This window comes from Delphinapterus leucas, chromosome 16 (assembly GCF_059928025.1).
Source record: "Delphinapterus leucas isolate spDelLeu-1000000601 "Yukka" chromosome 16, BTC_Dleu_Yukka2, whole genome shotgun sequence".
NCBI lineage: Eukaryota > Metazoa > Chordata > Mammalia > Artiodactyla > Monodontidae > Delphinapterus > Delphinapterus leucas.
The window spans coordinates 70,899,806-70,919,755 of record NC_143144.1 but is presented as its reverse complement, the minus strand read 5'-3'; the positions used below and the strand labels follow the sequence as shown (position 1 = coordinate 70,919,755).

The window sequence follows — 19,950 nt, the reverse complement described above, 5'->3', positions numbered from 1 at the left end:
TGAAAGGGAAGAACCTACAACCAAGATTACTCTACCCTGCAAGGATCTCATTCAGATTCAATGGAGAAATCAAAAACTTTACAGACAAGCAAAAGCTAAGAGAATTCAGCACCACCAAACCAACTCTACAACAAATGCTAAAGGAACTTCTCTAAGTGGGAAACACAAGAGAAAAAAAGGATCTACAAAAACAAACCCAAAACAATTAAGAAAATGGTCACAGGAACATACATATCGATAATCACCTTAAACGTGAATGGATTAAATGCTCCAACCAAAAGATACAGGCTTGCTGAATGGATGCCAAAACAAGACCCATATATATGCTGTTTACAAGAGGCCCACTTCAGACCAAGGGACACATACAGACTGAAAGTGAGAGGATGGAAAAAGATATTCCATGCAAATGGAAATCAAAAGAAAGCTGGAGTAGCTATACTCATACCACATAAAATAGACTTTAAAATAGAGAATGTTACAAGAGACAAGGAAGGACACTACATAATGATCAAGGGATCAAACCAAGAAGAAGATATAACAATTATAAATATATATGTACCCAACACAGGAGCACCTCAATACATAAGGCCACTGCTAACAGCTATAAAAGAGGAAATTGACAGTAACATAATAGTAGTGGGGGACTTTAACACCTCACTTAAACCAATGGACAGATCATCCAAAATGAAAATAAATAAGGAAACAGAAGCTTTAAATGACACAATAGACCAGACAGATTTAATTGATATTTATAGGATATTCCATCCAAAAAAAGCAGATTACACTTTCTTCTCAAGTGCGCATGGAACATTCTCCAGGATACATCACATCTTGGGTCACAAATCAAGCCTCAGTAAATTTAGGAAAATTGAAATCATATCAAGCATCTTTTCTGACCAAAACACTATGAGATGAGAAATGAATTACAGGGGAAAAAAACGTAAAAAACACAAACACATGGAGGCTAAACAATACGTTACTAAACAACCAAGAGATCACTGAAGAAATCAAAGAGGAAATCAAAAAATACCTAGAGACAAATGACAATGAAAACACAATGATCCAAAACCTATGGGATGCAGCAAAAGCAGTTCTAAGAGGGAAGTTTATAGCTATAAAGCCTACCTCAAGAAACAATAAAAATCTCAAGTAAACAGTCTAACCTTACACCTAAAGGAACTAGAGAAAGAACAAACAAAACCCAAAGTTAGCAGAAGGAAAGAAGTCATAAAGATCAGAGCAGAAATAAATGAAATAGAAACAAAGAAAACAATAGCAAAGATCAATAAAACTAAAAGCTGGTTCTTTGAGAAGATAAACAAAATTGATAAACCATTAGCCAGACTCATCAAGAAAAAGACGGAGAGGACTCAAAACAATAAAGCTAGAAATGAAAAAGGAGAAGTTACAACAGACACCACAGAAATACAAAGCGTCCTAAGAGACTACTACAAGCAACTCTATGCCAAGAAATGGACAAATTCTTAGAAATGCACAACCTGCCAAGAGTGAATCAGGAAGAAATAGAAAATATGAACAGACCAATCACAAGCACTGAAATTGAAACTGTGATTAAAAATCTTCCAACAAACAAAAGCCCAGGACCAGATGGCTTCACAGGAGAATTCTATCAAACATTTAGAGAAGAGCTAACACCTATCCTTCTCAAACTCTTCCAAAATATAGCAGAGGGAGGAACACTCCCAAACTCATTCTACGAGGCCACCATCACCCTGATACCAAAACCAGACAAGGATGTCACAAAGAAAGAAAACTACAGGCCAATATCACTGATGAACATAGATGCAAAAACCCTCAACAAAATACTAGCAAACAGAATCCAACAGCATATTAAAAGGATCATATACCATGATTAAGTGGGGTTTATTCCAGGAATGCAAGGATTCTTCAATATACGCAAATCGATCAATGTGATACACACTAACAAATTGAAGGAGAAAAACCATATGGTCACCTCAGTAGATGCAGAGAAAGCTTTCGACAAAATTCAACACCCATTTATGATAAAAGCCCTCCAGAAAGTAGGAATAGAGGGAACTTTCCTCAACATAATAAAGGCCATATATGACAAACCCACAGCCAACATCTTCCTCAATGGTGAAAAACTGAAAGCATTTCCACTAAGATCAGGAACAAGACAAGGTTGCCCACTCTCACCACTCTTATTCAACATAGTTTTGGAAGTTTTAGACACAGCAATCAGAGAAGAAAAGGAAATAAAAGGAATCCAAATCGGAAAAGAAGAAGTAAAGCTGTCACTGTTTTCAGATGACATGATACTATACATAGAGAATCCTAAAGACACTACCAGAAAACTACTAGAGCTAATCAATGAATTTGGTAAAGTAGCAGGGTACAAAATTAATGCACAAAAATCTCTTGTGTTCCTATACACCAATGATGAAATATCTGAAAGTGAAATAAAGAAAACACTCCTATTTACCACTGCAACAAAAAGAATAAATTATCTAGGAATAAACCTACCTAAGGAGACAAAAGACCTCTATGCAGAAAATTATAAGACACTGATGAAAGAAATTAAAGATGATGCAAATAGATGGAGAGATATACCATGTTCTTGCATTGGAAGAATCAACATTGTGAAAATGACTCTACTACCCAAAGCAATCTACAGATTCAATGCAATCCCTATCAATCTACCACTGGCATTTTTCACAGAACTAGAACAAAAAAATCTTAAAATTTGTATGGAGACACAAAAGACCCCGAATAGTCAAAGCAAACTTGAGAAAGAAAAACAGAGCTGGAGGAATCAGGCTCCGTGACTTCAGACTATACTACAAAGCTACAGTAATCAAGACAGTATGGTACTGGCACAAAAATAGAAATATAGATCAATGGAACAGGATAGAAAGCCCAGAGATTAACCCACGCACATATGGTCACCTTATCTTTGACAAAGGAGGCAGGAATGTACAGTGGAGAAAGGACAGCCTCTTCAATAAGTGGTGCTGGGAAAACTGGACAGGTATATGTAAAAGTATGAGATTAGAACACTCCCTAACACCATACACAAAAATAAGCTCAAAATGGATTAAAGACCTAAATGTAAGGCCAGAAACTATCAAACTGTTAGAGGAAAACATAGGCAGAACACTCTATGACATAAATCACAGCAAGATCCTTTTTGACCCACCTCCTAGAGAAATGGAAATAAAACCAAAAATAAACAAATGGGACCTAATGAAACTTAAAAGCTTTTGCACAGCAAAGGAAACCATAAACAAGACCAAAAGACACCCCTCAGAATGGGAGAAAATATTTGCAAATGAAGCAACTGACAAAGGATTAATCTCCAAAATTTACAAGCAGCTCATGCAGCTCAATATCAAAAAAAACGAACAACCCAATCCAAAAATGGGCAGAAGACCTAAATAGACATTTCTCCAAAGAAGATATACAGACTGCCAACAAACACATGAAAGAATGCTCAACATCATTAATCATTAGAGAAATGCAAATCAAAACTACAATGAGATATCATCTCACACCGGTCAGAATGGCCATCATCAAAAAATCTGGAAACAATAAATGCTGGAGAGGGTGTGGAGAAAAGGAACACTCTTGCACTGCTGGTGGGAATGTGAATTGGTACAGCCACTATGGAGAACAGTATGGAGGTTCCTTAAAAAACTACAAATAGAACTACCATATGACCCAGCAATCCCACTACTGGGCATATACCCTGACAAAACCATAATTCAAAAAGAGTCATGTACCAAAATGTTCACTGCAGCTCTATTTACAATAGCCAGGACATGGAAGTAACCTAAGTGTCCATCAACAGATGAATGGATAAAGAAGATATGGCACACATATACAATGGAATATTACTCAGCCATAAAAAGAAACGAAATTGAGTTATTTGTAGTGAGGTGGATGGACCTAGAATCTGTCATACAGAGTGAAGTAAGTCAGAAAGAGAAAGACAAACACCGTATGGTAACAAATATATATGGAATCTAAAAAAAAAAAAATGTCATGAAGAACATGGGGGTAAGACAGGAATAAAGACACAGACCTACTAGAGAATGGACTTGAGGATATGGGGAGGGGGAGGGGGAGCTGTGACAAAGTGAGAGAGTGGCATGGACATATATACACTACCAAACGTAAAATAGATAGCTACTGGGAAGCAGCCGCATAGCACAGGGAGATCAACTTGGTGCTTTGTGGCCACCTAGAGGGGTGGGATAGGGAGGGTGGGAGGGAGGGAGACGCAAGAGGGAAGAGATATGGGAACATATGTATAACTGATTCACTTTGTTATAAAGCAGAAACTAACACACCATTGTAAAGCAATTATACTCCAATAAAGATGTTAAAAAAAAAAGCAATTGACTTTTGTATATATATAAAAGAAAGACAACTCACAGAATGTGGGACAGTATTGAAAATCATATATCTGATAAGGAATTTGCATCTAGAATATATAAAGAACTCTTACAACTCAATAATAAAAAACAGAAAAACCCAATAAAAAATTGTCAATGAATCTGAATAGACACTTCTCAAAAGATGATAAACAAATGGTCCATATACGTAGGAAAAGATGCTCAACATCATTCCTCATCAGAGAAACACATATTCCAAACCACAATGATAGGCCACTTCACATCTAGTAGAATGCCTAGAAGTTTAAAAATGGAAAATGGAAAAAAAAAAAAAGAAAATGGAAAATGATAAGTAATGGTGAAGATATGGAGAAATTGGAACCCACATATATTGCAGGTAGATATGTAAAATGATGCAACCACTGTGGTTTAGCACGTTCTCAAAAAGTTAAACACAAAATATAAAACATATGAATCAACACTTCCAGTATTTACAGACTTACCCATGAGAAATAAAAATGTATGTCCACACAAAACTTATATGTGAATTATTTATAAATAGCCAAAAATTGGAAAACACCTTAAATGCCCACCAACTGTTAAACAGATAAAATGTGGTTTATACATGCAACAGAATGCTATCCAGCAATACAAAGGAATTAATTACTGACATGTTACATCATCAATGAACCTCAAAAACATTACACAGAATGAAAGAAGCCAGACACATAAGACCATATACTGTATGATTCTGTTTATATGAAATGTTCAAAGAGGCAAATTTACAGAGACAAAAAGTAGATTAGGGCTGGGGGTGGGAACGGGGATTAACTGTAATTGGGCATGAGGGTTCTTACTAGGAGGTTGAAAATGTTGTAAAAATGATTTATGGTGATGGTTACACAACTTGTTAAATTTACTAAAAATTCCTGAATTATATTCATGAAATGGGTGACCTTTGTACTATGTAAAATATATCACAATAAAGTTGTTATAAACACACACACACCAAAAAAAAAAGAAAACACACACACAAAATACTACATGTTTTACAAGGTCACAGATAAATAAGAAAATGTGAATCAAACATATCAGAAAGGCTGCCTATAGGAGTACTTATGTACAGGGAATGGCAGGGGAAATGGGAATGGAGATGAAGAGGAATTTACAAATTAATAAATAAGTTATTCTAACAAGAGACAGGTCGGCATGGAACAATGATGTTCATGAGCTGTGAATGTAGGAGTATGATCAACCCTCTGCAAATGAGATCTTAAACAAATGTAAAATACAATAAATATTTTTATACTTTTAAAACTTTTGTTTTTTTAAAACAAAAGGAAGAAATCATAATTCTCTCATTTCCATTTTTGCAGACACTAAACTAAGTCATAAAAATGACCTCGAGTAACCTGTATTTGTTATCACGATTATGCTACTTAAAAAGTATTTGAAATGCAGTCAATACTCCAAAACCCACTAAGTCCTAAAGCAAGAGAAATAACATAAAATCAAAAAAGGACAAGTACTCCCTGTATGTTGTGGGCTACATATATTACTACTTCAATATCCTGTTAGATATCTATGACCCTATGATGAATTTTAGAAGCACAGAACCCCCAAAAGATGATGATAAGGAAATACTGACCTCTAAGGAGTTAGTAACATAAAAGCACTCTTCCCAGAGTATACAACATTAAGCTATTCGTCCTATGAAAAGTTCTGCCTAAAAAGGGCTCCTTGGTCAAATAAGTTTAGAAATACCACACAGATATCCCCCCACTAGTGTATTCACAATATATTAGCATATTAAAATATATTAGCAAGACTTTCAAAAAATAAGTCTGCTTTAAGGGCTTCCCTGGTGGCGCAGTGGTTGAGCGTCCGCCTGCCGACGCAGGGGACGCGGGTCTGTGCCCCAGTCCGGGAAGATCCCACATGCCGCGGAGCGGCTAGGCCTGTGAGCCATGGCCGCTGAGCCTGTGCGTCTGGAGCCTGTGCTCCACAACGGGAGAGGCCACAACAGTGAGAGGCCCACGTACCGCAAAAAAAAAAAACAAGTCTGCTTTAATTTATAAATCCACAAAATCCTTTTTTCATGTAACATCTTTTCATATTAAGAGGAATTCACGCTTTAGAAAATGCTTCATTCAACAGATGTTATTTGCTTATAAATTAATTCAACAAATATCTAATAAACACCTACTGTGGGCCAGGCACTGTTTTAGGTGCTTAGGATTTCAGTAGTAAAGAAAACAGATGTCATGCCCTCATGGAGATTTACATTACAGTGGTTATTACTAAATGTTCTACATATGTTTTTTCCTATTATATATATATTAGTTGATAATTTTTATAATATAAATGGGCAAAAATATCAAGAGAGAGAAATAGCGAGAAAAGCAGGGAAGTACCTAAATGTACTTAGGTACAATATGTAGTACATATATGTTCAGACGGAATGGGTTAGATGAACTTACTTATTTTCCAAACAGAAATAACAACTTAAAGACCAACAGATTACAGTCAGAATGCTCATCAATAAGAAATGTTTAAAATAACTAGGTAATACTATGCAGTCATAGTCATATGACTAACATGGAAAAAAAAAGTTAAAAAAAGAATGTAGGAATTATGTATGTACATTATGATTCCATTTGTTTAAAGAAGAAGATTCTCTAGAGACAGTCCTTTCAATATAAAATTATTCATACGTGAGTAGAAAATTTCTGAACACACAAATTTTAACAATGGTTGGTTACCCCTGGAGAGCTTGAATAGATGATTAGGAGACCTTTGTTACCTTTATGTATTAATTCATTTTTTTTAAAACAAGACCGTATATTACTTTTATAATGAGATAAAATAAATTTTAAGACTAACTGACAGATAAATATTTCCAGACAAAGCATAAGAGCTGAAGGGATGCAGGAGTGGTATGTTTTTTTTTTCTAAGTTTGAGAAAATTTAACTGAAAAAGGACAAAGCATCTCTTTATAAATAGTAGTTAGGAAAATACCTCAAAATGAGGAGCTTTTGGGTGATTAGGCACATGACTTTAAAATAAAGAATTAAAAAACGATTTGATGGGTTTGTCTAAGAATAAAGTTAAAGCAAGTAACCTCTGAAAAAAGCTGAATGAGGATGATCTGAAGTATTTAAGCAACACCCTCTCACTTCAAATATTTATGTAGCAAGTAAGTATAAGTTTTTCTGATTAGAAGGATTAAAACTTTATTTAAAATGGAAAATTACCTTTCTTATAAGGTGGTTTTCTGTATCTGCCACATATATGATATTATCCATTATGGCTACACCTTGTGGTGAGTTAAAAGTTGACTCTGAAAACATTCCATCTTTTCTTCCAGGGTTGGGTCCTACAAGACAAGATAGCTGTAAGACAATATTTTTCCACTTAAAGTTATCTCAAATGAACACCGAAAAAATAAAATTTGTATTTAAAGCTGGGATTTTAATATAAATAACTTGATACTTCTACCTAAAAACTAAACTGTATCCCAAGATACCTATTTTTCTCAAGAGTATAAATTTTGCTAATGACAGGGCTTACTAGATAATGGTTACTAGTACACTTTAGTAGTAGATAGCAGAAGAAATTACTTCAAAAAGCATCTGAATTACCTATTATCTAGACTAGAAAGAATTAAAAAATAAAATCTTTTACAATCTAGATGAATGATTTTTAACAATTTTGGAAGATAAACTCCTTTGATTACAACTGAAAATTACGAACCCTTTCCTTACAAAAATACACGTGCCCATAAAATGTCACAGGAATTTCAAGGGGTTCCTAAATCATGAGGATCATTCAAGCATTTCTTAATAGCCCATGAATCCCAAGTTAACAGACTTCGTTTAAACCCTAGCTCTTCCTAGCTGATGATCTGGGCAAGTTCTGTGTGTCTCAGTTTCTCTTTTGTAAAATGGAATTAATAATATACCTAACTCATAGCACTGTGAGGACTAAATAAATTAACACAGGTAAAGTGATTAGAATAATGCCAGGCATATTTTTGTTTGCGATTATTACTATTATTAATAATACTATTTATTACTGCTGGTGATGAGAGTTCCCTGGGGGAAAAAAAGGGAGAGTGCTGTGATCACTTCAGATTGGAAAATACTGTATAGTATAACCTCCTCTCACATATTCATGAGCGACGTTAGGCAGAGTGCAAGACCCGGCTACAGTGACATCACCACCACCAAAAATCTTTTAAAGCACATCTAGCCAGTATTTCCTGAGTGTATCTGACCACGGAATTCTTTTTTAAAAATTGTAGAATAACTATAAATTTATCACAAGATAACAATATTCCTAGAAACATATTTGGAAAAGGTAGCTTGCTGCTGGTTCCTCTGTTTAACAAAGGAGAATATCCATCTAAACTAGAAAATTTTAGAAATCTATTAAAAACCTTTAACCATTTAAATGTAATTTGCTATAACAGATGCTTTTTGAGTAACAACTGTCATAACTTCCTGTTATTAACCAAAATACCAAGTTGCCCAAGCAAAATAAACAATATAGAACACACACATACTCTAAGAGAAACAACAAATAAGAAACAAATGAATTCAAGAGCTAAGGGAATGATACCTTGGCATACTAAGAATAGCCCCAGGACTTAGGAAACAATTAGTTTATTTTTTAGTTTATTTATTAGTTTATTTGCATCAGGAATGTTGATATCCCTACTTTATGTACTAACACTGCATGTGTGACCAAAGTAGGATTGCAAAGAGATGAATTACTTTTCTCTTTGACTAATTATGTTGTCAGATGTCAGTTCAGTCTGGTGAGCAGGATTAATAATGTACTTAACAGATTTTATTAATTATATAAGATGTCAATAAGAGCCCTTTTTAGATCAAGACCAGGGAGATATGAAAGAAAATGATCTATGCCTATATGATACTTTTATTTCACTACAACCAAATGGAATGGATTCAGAAGTATGCTTAAGTTCTTACGGAAGGAGAGAAAAGTATAATAATATACAAATCCTAGGTTATTTCATAATCTAAGACTCAACTTCCTAGGGTATTGCTGTGGTCTTAAAAAACATATGGCTAGGGACTTCCCTGGTGGTGCAGTGCTTAAGAATCCGCCTGCCAATGCAGGGGACACGGGTTCGAGCCCTGGTCCGGGAAGCTCCCACGTGCCGGAGAGCAACTAAGCCCGTGTGCCACAACTACTGAACCTGCACTCTAGAGCCCGCAAGCCACAACTACTCAGCCCGCGTGCCACAACTACTGAAGCCCGCTTGCCTAGAGCCCATGCTCTGCAACAAGAGAAGCCACCACAATGAGAAGCCTGTGCACCGCAACGAAGAGTAGCCCCCACTCACTGCAACTAGAGAAAGCCCGCACGCAGCAACAAAGACCCAACGCAGCCATAAACAAACAAACAAACAAATAAATATATATGGCTATATTTTGATGGAAAGTGAAATACTTCCATTTAAAATGCCCAAAATCTAAAATGTATATAATACTTTCATAAGATATAATACTGTGGCAGTTTTTTGAAAAAACAAGATGGGATATATGAATATACTTGAAAATTACACAAAAGATCTCCTCCTTTTGATCTTAATGGAGTTTTTTTGGGTAGTTTTGTTTGTTTTTGAGGGAGTGAGAAGAGATTAATTCAGACACAATTAACAAAATAATTCCTGATGAAGTTAAAATCAGTGTATATTGCCCTTCTACAATTAGTTCTTATTTATAAATTTCAATTTTAATGCATTTCCTTGAACTAGTTTTTTACATGTATAGTGTAAAATACATTATATAACATAATTAGCAAACTTTACCTCCAATGCTGTACTGAATTTGTCCATTCCTCCAGACGACCAAAATTCTATGATGTCCAGTGTCTGCTATTACCAATCTATTAGAAACATGGTCTACTGTTACTTTGCCAGGAAACAGCAATGGTGAAGGTGGCAAAGAATCTTTATAGAGTTTTATTCCAATTTTATTATCTCTGATCTGTCCCCTGTCTTTGTAATATTTTAAAGCTATTGAAGTATATAAAAATAATTTCTCTCTATGTCCTTCTCCAATCAAAGAAAACAACATGTTTCCACGGGGTCCAAGTATGATCAGAGTTGGCCAGCAGGAAACTTCTAGTTCTTGCCAAAGGCTGGCATCTGCATCATTAACCACAGGGTGGGTGATGTTGTATCGAAGAATAGCACTCTTAACGTTATCCAGGACTTTTTCATTTGGAAACTTAGCCGAGTGAACACCAACAATCAGAAGACCATCTAAACGGGAAAAGTTATACGTTGAACATTATGAAGTTTTAAAGTTTGAGTATCACCATCCACATATTAGGTTTCGGGTCATAAATAAACAGTCAGAGATTAAAAAAGAGGAAACACAGAACTAAATTAGTATCTTCAACTGCGTTTACACTCATGAATAAAAAATTAACATTTAAATCTAAATTCAAACACATATGATCAAAGCCATGCAGCTATTTTAAGTTTACAACCCTGTGTCCTTTATCTAGATAAAGCTTTAAAATAATATTCTCTATCTTCTTAGAAGATGTTGAAATTTTATAACTTTTTTCCACCTGTTTTAATCCCCTTTGAAATTCACAGTGACTATGATTGCTTTTTGTTGGTATTTATTATCACATTATCCTCTTAAATTTTTCTGACCTAACTCTATTATAGATTAACATAATGAATATAAGCAAGATGTTTCCATAAGGTCTTTATTTAAAATTCCTATTGTATAGTTCTTAGAACAAACCTTGTTGTAGACAGCAGACCTGCTGAAAACTAAAAACAACATATTTCTTCTATCTAATCAATACAGTATATCAAGAAAATAATATAAAAAAAAAAGTATGAAGTGTTAGGCTGGATTCAGAGAAAAACTCAGCATTGATAACCTCGGGCATGTTACTTAATCTCTCTGTGCATCAGTTTTCTTATTTGTAAAATGGGAAAATAACAGGAATTGCCTCATAGGTCAGTTTTGAGGATTTAAAAAGATAAATCTGTATAAGACATTTAGCATAGTACCTAGTTTACTGTAAAACTTCAACAAATGTTCATTATTATTATTTTTTAAAGTTATAAGCACAAAGATAACCAATAAAAGAGAAATACAACACTTCCTACATATCAAAAGAAATCAGTAAAGTAAAATAGCAAAAAAGCACATCATGTTGAGAAACAGCAAATAAAACCTAATACACAAAATAACACAGTAACTATACATAACACTACTTATAAATAAATGTGAATGGGTTTAACTCACCTACTAAAATGATTTGGATCAGAAAAGCTAAAAATAAAGATATGCACAAAGATATGTGGGCAAGTGAAAGCGACAGGAACATAAGGGTGTGATCCTGGTAGGTAGGATCTACCCGACAAGGTAGATTTCAAGCCCCAAAGCATTAAACAGGGCAAAGGAAGAAACGTTTTAATGTGAAAAGCATTCACAACAAAGATAAAACGATTAGGAATATCCATGTACCAAGCAATAAAGGAAGCAACTTATTTCTATTTTAAAAGTTTTCTTAAAAAAAAAAAAGTTTTCTATTTTTGTTCCAGTGGTTTCTATTAATACTTTTAATATTATAAAAGTATTAATACCCATTTTTATAACCTTTTGCTATCTGACCTATCATTTTTAAATGGCATCCTTTACCACTTATTATACAATAATACAATATACAATACAATATACAATAATCAATAGTCTTCTGTTTCCCCTCTCTCCTTTTTCTTTCCATCTTTCTTTAGTTGCATTCTTTCTAATTTTGTCAGAATATATGATTTTATATTATTCTTCTACTCTTGGGTGATGGATTTATCGATTTAGCTAAGTTGGAATTGTTTTCCAGTATTCTATTCCCTGCCTAGCTCTGGGTTATCCTGGACCACAAGATATTATGTGAGAGAACTGGAAGGTGTTAAGGGCAGCAGCAGCCATATCCTCTCTTGTTGGAAGATTGGTGCAGGGCACCAGGTGCTACTGCAGTTTACACACTCTGTAGCTCATCTACTGGCTCACCTCAGTGGTTGTGGGGTAGCAGCTGGGCCCCGGCAGCTGCACCAGCTCCTGCCAGATCTCCTCCCGCAGCTTTTGCAACTCCTGGGCCAGGCAAGTTTTTAGCTCCTGATGAGGGGTACAAACTTATTTTTCTGGTCACCTCATTATTTAAATTGGAAGCTTACATAGGTTCCAGTTCATCCTTACGGGTTCCAGTTCATGTGTGCAGGTTGTAGTTTACCCTTGATCTCCCCTACTTCTTATCCATCTTTCCTTTTCAACTGCCTGAACTTCTGACTTCAAATTGAGGCATCAGACACAGAAGCAACAGCTATATACATGTAGACTAGTTAACCAGCTCCCACAACTACATAGTCAAGTGCCTTTAACAAATCCTTATTATTTCTCCTTACTCCTTCTCCCCTGATCAAACTCTGACTGATTCACCAAAACGCCTCATCCTCGTTGGTCGCAGCTCTACAAATACACGTATGAAGTCTTCATTCATCCGTTTGGAGTTTCCTTAGTCATACCTGGTTAGAATCTCCCTCAAGTAGATTCACCAGAAAGGGCACATGGGCACAGTATTCTCTGAGTTCTTGGACATTCAGAACCGTCTTTCTAGGACTTCCCTGGTGGCACAACGGTTAAGAATCTGCCTGCCAATGCAGGGGACACGGGTTCGAGCCGTAGTCCGCAAGGATCCCACATGCCGCAAAGCAACTAAGCCCGTGCACCACAACTACTGAGCCTGCGCTCTACAGCCCGCGAGCCACACCTACTGAGCCCACATGCCACAACTACTGAAGCGTGAGCGCCTACAGCCCAACAAGAGAAGCCACCGCTTGCAGCAACTAGAGAAAGCCTGCTCGCAGCAACGAAGACCCGACGCAGCCAAAAGTAAATAAATAAATTTATTAAAACAAATTAAAAAAAACTTTCTATAACCTTGATTGATTCTTGAAAGGCAGCTGCTTAGATATAAAATCCTTGGTTTGTACTTCCTTAAGATTCGTAGAAACGTTGCTTCACTGTTACCTTGCTTTGTATGTTATTTGTGAAAAGTCTGTCCAGTCTAATTTACATGTCTTTCAAAGTCATCTTTTCCTAGAGGCCCTGAGGATTTTTTTAAAACATATTTAAAGTGTAATAGCTTTACTAGGATACTTCTTAGGCTGTTCTGGGTATTTTCCCTGGTGTCTAGTAGGCCCTTTCAATATGTAGATTTAAGGTTCCTTTTATTTCTGGAATGTCTTCTTGGATTCTAATTTTAGATATTAGTTCTGGTCAGATGTTTTGATTTTCTTCTCCAGTCTCCAAAGTAGTCTATGTTGGACCTCTTCTCCTAGTCTTCCAATTCAATCATTTCCTCTCTAACCCTTTTTACTACTTTTTTTTTAAGCTCATTTTCAGTCTCTAAGTCTGTTTTTATATCCCTGCTTTAGCTCAATGCCCCTTATAACATTTTTACATGAATTTATTATCCCTTGGACACCCTGTAATTTAGTCTTCATCTCTAATATTATTTGGACTTTTTTCTTCTATTTCTTTTCTGGTTCAATCAACACTCATTTCTTCCTTTGTTTTGCGGGGGTGGGGGGGCACGTCCATTTCTGTTTTCAGTTTTTAAATTTCTGATTCAAGCTTTTTCATTATTCCTCAATACTTTTAGAGGATATGTCATTCAGTATGGAGGACTGTGTTATAGTTTCTGTCAACTTTTTGATTGAGAATTTTCATCAGCATTTCAACTTTGAATCACATTTTCAGCTTTTTACAGTTTCACATGGATGTGATCTGCTTTTTAATAACCCTAATCAGGTTTTGGACAGAGCTCCTAGCTTGAGAGTGCCCTCCTCTGACAGTCCCCCTTTCCTGTGCAGTCTCTTTTCAGATAGCGCCATTGGAAGAAGGAGTTGATGTGTATATTCTTTTGTTTCTGCAGCATCCTTAACTTTTCCCCTCTTATCTTCTTCGTTCCCTTCAGTAGACTATCTCCAAGGGAAACTACACACACCTCTACATATCTGATTCTCTTCCAGAAGCGATGCTTCTCTGAGGCTTCTGTTCCCAGTCCCACACTCTTTCAAGAGCTGGTACTATGTTCTAGTATATCCAAACCTGTGTTCAGTATTTTGCACTTAGTGTTGGAGTTTCTCTTTCTGCAGGTAAGGGGATTACTCGGTTTGTGCTTTGCCTAAGTCCTCTGAACCACTTTCTTTTTTTCATGGAGTCTTTTAAGCCTCCCCCACTTCTGTTCTCAGCACCTGCTGGCTAGTAGCAGCAGGATCTTTAATGGAAGTAAGTTTATTTCACAACTTACAGGTAATTTGAAGGCCATGATACTCTCTGTCTCTTAGTATTGCTGTACGTAGGATCAAGTGTGGTTCTATTTACTCTCCCTGTTGTTTTTATGTTTGGGGAGCGAGGGAAAGGGACATGGGGAGATTCAAAATTAGGTAGCCACCATTCTCCTCCAAACCCAGAAGCAGCAGAGATAGATTTTTATTTTTAACATCAGGTTTATTGAGATATAATTTAAAGTAATTTTGTACTCTGATGATTTGTTAATTGAGTAAATAAATATAACTGAGTCCTAAAACCAGCCTCTAACTTAATGGAGAACTAGAAGTTTTCCAGTAAGATAAGGAACAAGGCAGAGATGTCCACTGCTTCCACTACTATTTAACAATGAGTAGGAAGGGTGATAGTAGACAACAAAATCAGACAAGAGAAATCAGTTATAGGCGTAAGAATTGGAAATTTTCTTTGCAGATAATATGATAGTATGTTAGGGAAACTCCAGAGAATCAATTACAAAACTAACCCAAATAATAAAAGATTCAGGAAGTTGTGGAATATAAAATTAACACACAGAAATCAATGGACTTTATATACCTACACAATACCCAGTTTTGGAGTATATAATGGTAAACAAAACCCCATTTACAATAAATAGCCATAAACATATGAAAAGACTTGTTCAACTCCACTCTAAAATGCAATTTAAAACTACACCGAGATACCATTTCTCATATACTAAACCAGTAAAAATGTAAAAATACGTCAACACATTTTACTGGAGCAGCAACGGGGAAAGAGACACCATACACTGTTAGTAAGAATGCAAACTGAGGGAATTCCCTGGCAGTCCAGTGGTTAGGACTCTGCACTTCCACTGCAGGGGGCCCAGGTTTGATCCCTGGTCGGGGAACTAAGATCCCGAAAGCTGTGTGGTGCAGCCAAAAAAAAAAAAAGAATGCAAACTGGTGCAGTCCTCCTGGTACGGAACATGGCAACATCTAACAAAATTGTAGATACATTTAACTTTGACCAAGCAATCCCACTTCTAGGAATCTACCCTTAAGATATACTACCAGCAGTACAAAATTGTATCCGCAAGATTATTCACTGTTTGTTAAATATTAGAAACAAAGTAAGGGCCAATACATAGGATAGGAGAGTGGCTGAATAAATTATGGTATACACATACACACACGCAAGTACTATGCAGCTACTAAAAATAACCAGGAAGTTCTTTATAAACTGATATGGAGTGACTACCAGGAAAAATGTCACATGATAAAAGTGAAGTGCACAAAAATGTCAATAGTATGTCAGTTTTTATGTTAAAAAAAGAAGAAATTTTAAAAAAGAAAAAGAATGGGACAGAAAGAATGAGAATGTAGGAACAGGCAGAAGAGATGGGTGGATGGATCTATACTTTCTGTATAGTCCTGACTTTCAGACCATGTTATAATTTTGCATACTCGAAAACAAAATCAACAGAAATGGAGAAAGGGGGCCTAAAAGTACAAACAGAAACAAATGAATCTAGCTATATTTCAAATGAATAACATAACCTCATGGTGGGTGAGAGGGACTAGTTTAAGTAATTTTTAAATTAGTTGAGAGGGACTGGAAGCAAAGACACCCCAGTAGCAACAAACACGTCTAGTGCCCAGATCGTGGTTTCTCAAAACCATTCCCAATGTTCAATCCTAAAAGGAATGAGAGCTCCTTGGAGAAGTGGCTGATTCAGAGATGCGGCTGGGAAAGTACAAGATGAACCCGGAAATATTTTGTTGTGACAAGTAAAGAAGTGCTCAGAGAATGATAAGGACATGTCAGAAGGACACAAGTGATAGCTTGAAGGGAATCCCATTAGTCAAATACAGAAAATTTGAAAATCAAAACAAATGATTTATAATAAATTAAAAAAGAAACCATGAGTTGAGTCCAAATATATTTTATATATATAATATATATATACAATATATATCTTATTACTTCAAAAAATGTATTTTTTTCCTTTGGTCAATATATCCCAACACTTCTTTGAAAAAGTGATGACTGAGGTGAGATCTAAATGATGAGAAGATGTTAACTATGTGAAGAGAGCAACAGAGGAGATTTCAGGGAGAGAAAACAACACATTGAAAAGTGGGACAAGACAGAGACTGAAGAAGGTAAGTGACTAAACACAGAGAACAAAGGGGAGCATGGGACAAAACAAGAATAAACATACAGATAGGGTCAGTCTCGTAAGTCATAAGGATTGAGATCTTTTTCTTAAAAGCAATGGAAGTCAGATGGAGAATGAAGTGCAAGTCTCAAAGGTACTTCAAACTAAACTCACGAACTTCCCCTCTAAACGTCCTTTCTACAGCGTTTCCTGTCACCAAATGGCACCACCGTCTTTCCAATTATACAAGCCAGAAACCTACCTAGGATATCTCTGTAATAACCAACCAGCCCTCTCTCATCACCCATAGTTAATCCATGACTGAGTCCTATTGATCTTAACATCTATAACGGGCTAAGCTATTATCATATCTCATAGGGAGCATGATAGCCTTGTCACCAATCCATTTCTTGTCCACTAATTAGCTGCCCACCCAGGAGATGAACTGATCTTTAAAAAACACAAATCTGATCACATCACCCTCTGGCAGAAAATCCTTCCTAGGCTCTCCCAATGGAAAACCACATGCAAAAACCACATCTCACCTCTCCAGCATCTTTTTCCACTCTTCTTCCCCTCCCTCAGGGTACTGTAGCGACCAGGACTTTCTTAGTTCGTCCAGAATATCATTATTCCTCTTGCTTTAAAGCCTTGACACACAGTGTCTCTCTGCCTGGAACCTTCTCACCTAGCAAAGTCATACCTGTCTTTTAGATCTCTGCTCAATTTTTACTCTTAAAAAAGCTTTCTTTAATTCTTCCAGATTAGAGTAAACCCCATTATTCGTTTTCATAGCAGTCTGTAATTTTCCTTCTTTTTTTTTTCTTTTTTTGCGGTACGCAGGCCTCTCACTGCTGTGGCTTCTCCCGTTGCGGAGCACAGGCTCCGGACACGCAGGCTCAGCGGCCATGGCTCACAGGCCCAGCCGCTCCGCGGCATGTGGGATCTTCCCGAACCGGGGCACGAACCCGTGTCCCCTGCATCGGCAGGCGGACTCTCAACCACTGCGCCACCAGGGAAGTCCTGTAATTTTCCTTCTTAGCACTAATCAGAAATTATAAAAATATTTGTGTGGTTATTTGATTGTAAGTTTTCCCCTTGTTAGACTGTAATTCCTATTAATTATTTAGGGACCATACACTATTTTATTATTTACCAGCATAGTGTCTCATACATAATAGGAAATGAATGGACAGGACATAAATACTGAAGAAACATATTTGTACAATATATAGACCACATCACATTGTCTAAATAGAATATCTATATTGATCTACATACAAGGACAACTGCCAAATAGCTATGCATCTCATGTTTTCAGTGTCAACAACCTTAAAGTGACAGAAATTTTTCTTAAAATATTTTGCTTGTTCTATTAATCATACAGAATAAAAAACAGGATGTAAAAGAGTCTTCCCTTTATGGATCTTTTGCCAACACATGGATCAAAACTACTACATTTAAAATAAAACATGGAAAGAAGAAAAGGAAGAAAGAGAGACCAGAGGGAGAGGAAAAAGAAAGGGAAAGAGAAAAGGTAAAACCAAATAAAAAGAATAGCTGCTTCTAAAATATTAGTAATAAAATAACTTTTTAAAATCATTTAAGAAACTTCAGGGAATTCCCTGGCAGTCCAGAGGTTAGGACTCCGTGTTTCCACTGCAGGGAGCATGGGTTCGATCCCTAGTCAGGGAACTAACTACAAAGGTCTTATTTTTCAGAACCGTGTAGACATATAAATACAATTATGCATAGTAGTATATAACATATTTATATATAGTATATAGCAAACAGTATAGTTTAATCACAGGCAGTATAATAACTTAGTTCAATGCAAAAACTAAAAATATTTAAGGCGTTTTAGACGTTACAAAACCTGTAAGTTGAGGCATTTTGAGATGTAAAAGGCGAGCACGACTTTACTAGGCAAGAAAAGATGAAGGCAGGTCACGGAGGCTAGAACACCCTGAGGGGAGGGAAGGGAAGAAGGATGTGGAGAGATGGAAACATGAAGTAAAAAAAATCGGGGGCTTCCCTGGTGGCACAGTGGTTGAGAGTCCGCCTGCTGATGCAGGGGACGCGGGTTCGCACCCCGGTCCGGGAAGATCCCACATGCCGCGGAGCGGCTGGGCCCGTGAGCCATGGCCGCTGAGCCTGCACGTCCGGAGTCTGTGCTCCGCAACGGGAGAGGCCACAACAGTGAGGCCCGCGTACCACAAAAAAAAAAAAAAAAAAAAAAAAATCAAAATCACCCAAACACTAAATTAAAGCAGAGACCAGAAGCATATGTGAATTTTTTTTTAATTTCAAAAACTGACATTCCCCTGTGTTTACATTAAACACTCTGAAAGTCTGCCATAAATCAGCCAATATTTTCATCATACTTTATTTAAGAACAAAGAATAATCAGTATATGGGGTGCTGCAGAAAGAAAGTGTGAAATGTGTACAAAAAAGAGTTAACATAGCAGGCCCCACTACTACTCTTTCAAAGACCTGCTTACAGGGCTGGTCCTTGCCTGTATTTCGGAAGCGTTCCCATCATTCCCAGAACTGATGAGAGTAGCTCACAAGGCCTGAAGTGCTGGGTGCCGTCTCTAGGGAGCTTCCCTGGTTGCCAACATCCTAACTCGCTGTAACGACTCTTTGCTGGGGGAAATTAAGCACCTCTTAGGCGACTCCACCAAGAGAGGGTTCCGCTTGCTCCTGGTCTCCCCTGGATTCAGCCCCAGGCGTTTTTTCCCTTGGCTGATTCTGCTTTTTGTCCTTTTGTTGTAATAAATTATAGCCATGAGTACAGCTACATGCTGAATCCTGTGAGTCCTCCTAAAGAATTATTGACCTGGGGGTGGTTTTGGGAACTCTGACACAGAGTAAAACTGTATATTGACCCATTAAAAGGTTTAGTTTCCCTGTAAATTAGAAATACATTCTTCTAATTTTTAATAAAGTGAAAAACAGCATATACCACATAACGAGAACACCAGCGTTTACTCAGCAGTGTTACGGCATTTAGGTTTTTAAAGTCTGATTTAATTATATTAACATTCACCTAGCAAACACA

General features: G+C 36.6%; 1 protein-coding gene across 3 annotated transcripts in view; it reads right to left on the bottom strand.

The window, feature by feature from the left end:
• The window catches only part of NHLRC2 (NHL repeat containing 2), a 62,838-nt gene that overhangs the window by 36,420 nt on the left and 6,468 nt on the right, over positions 1-19,950 (bottom strand). For all 3 annotated transcript variants that reach the window (XM_089898196.1, XM_022568710.3, XM_022568711.3), the window contains exons 3-4: positions 10,217-10,672; positions 7,632-7,753 (exon numbers count right to left, since the gene is read on the bottom strand). In XM_089898196.1, the coding sequence (XP_089754322.1) occupies positions 7,632-7,753; positions 10,217-10,672 (578 nt within the window). The remainder of the gene's footprint in view (positions 1-7,631; positions 7,754-10,216; positions 10,673-19,950) is intronic.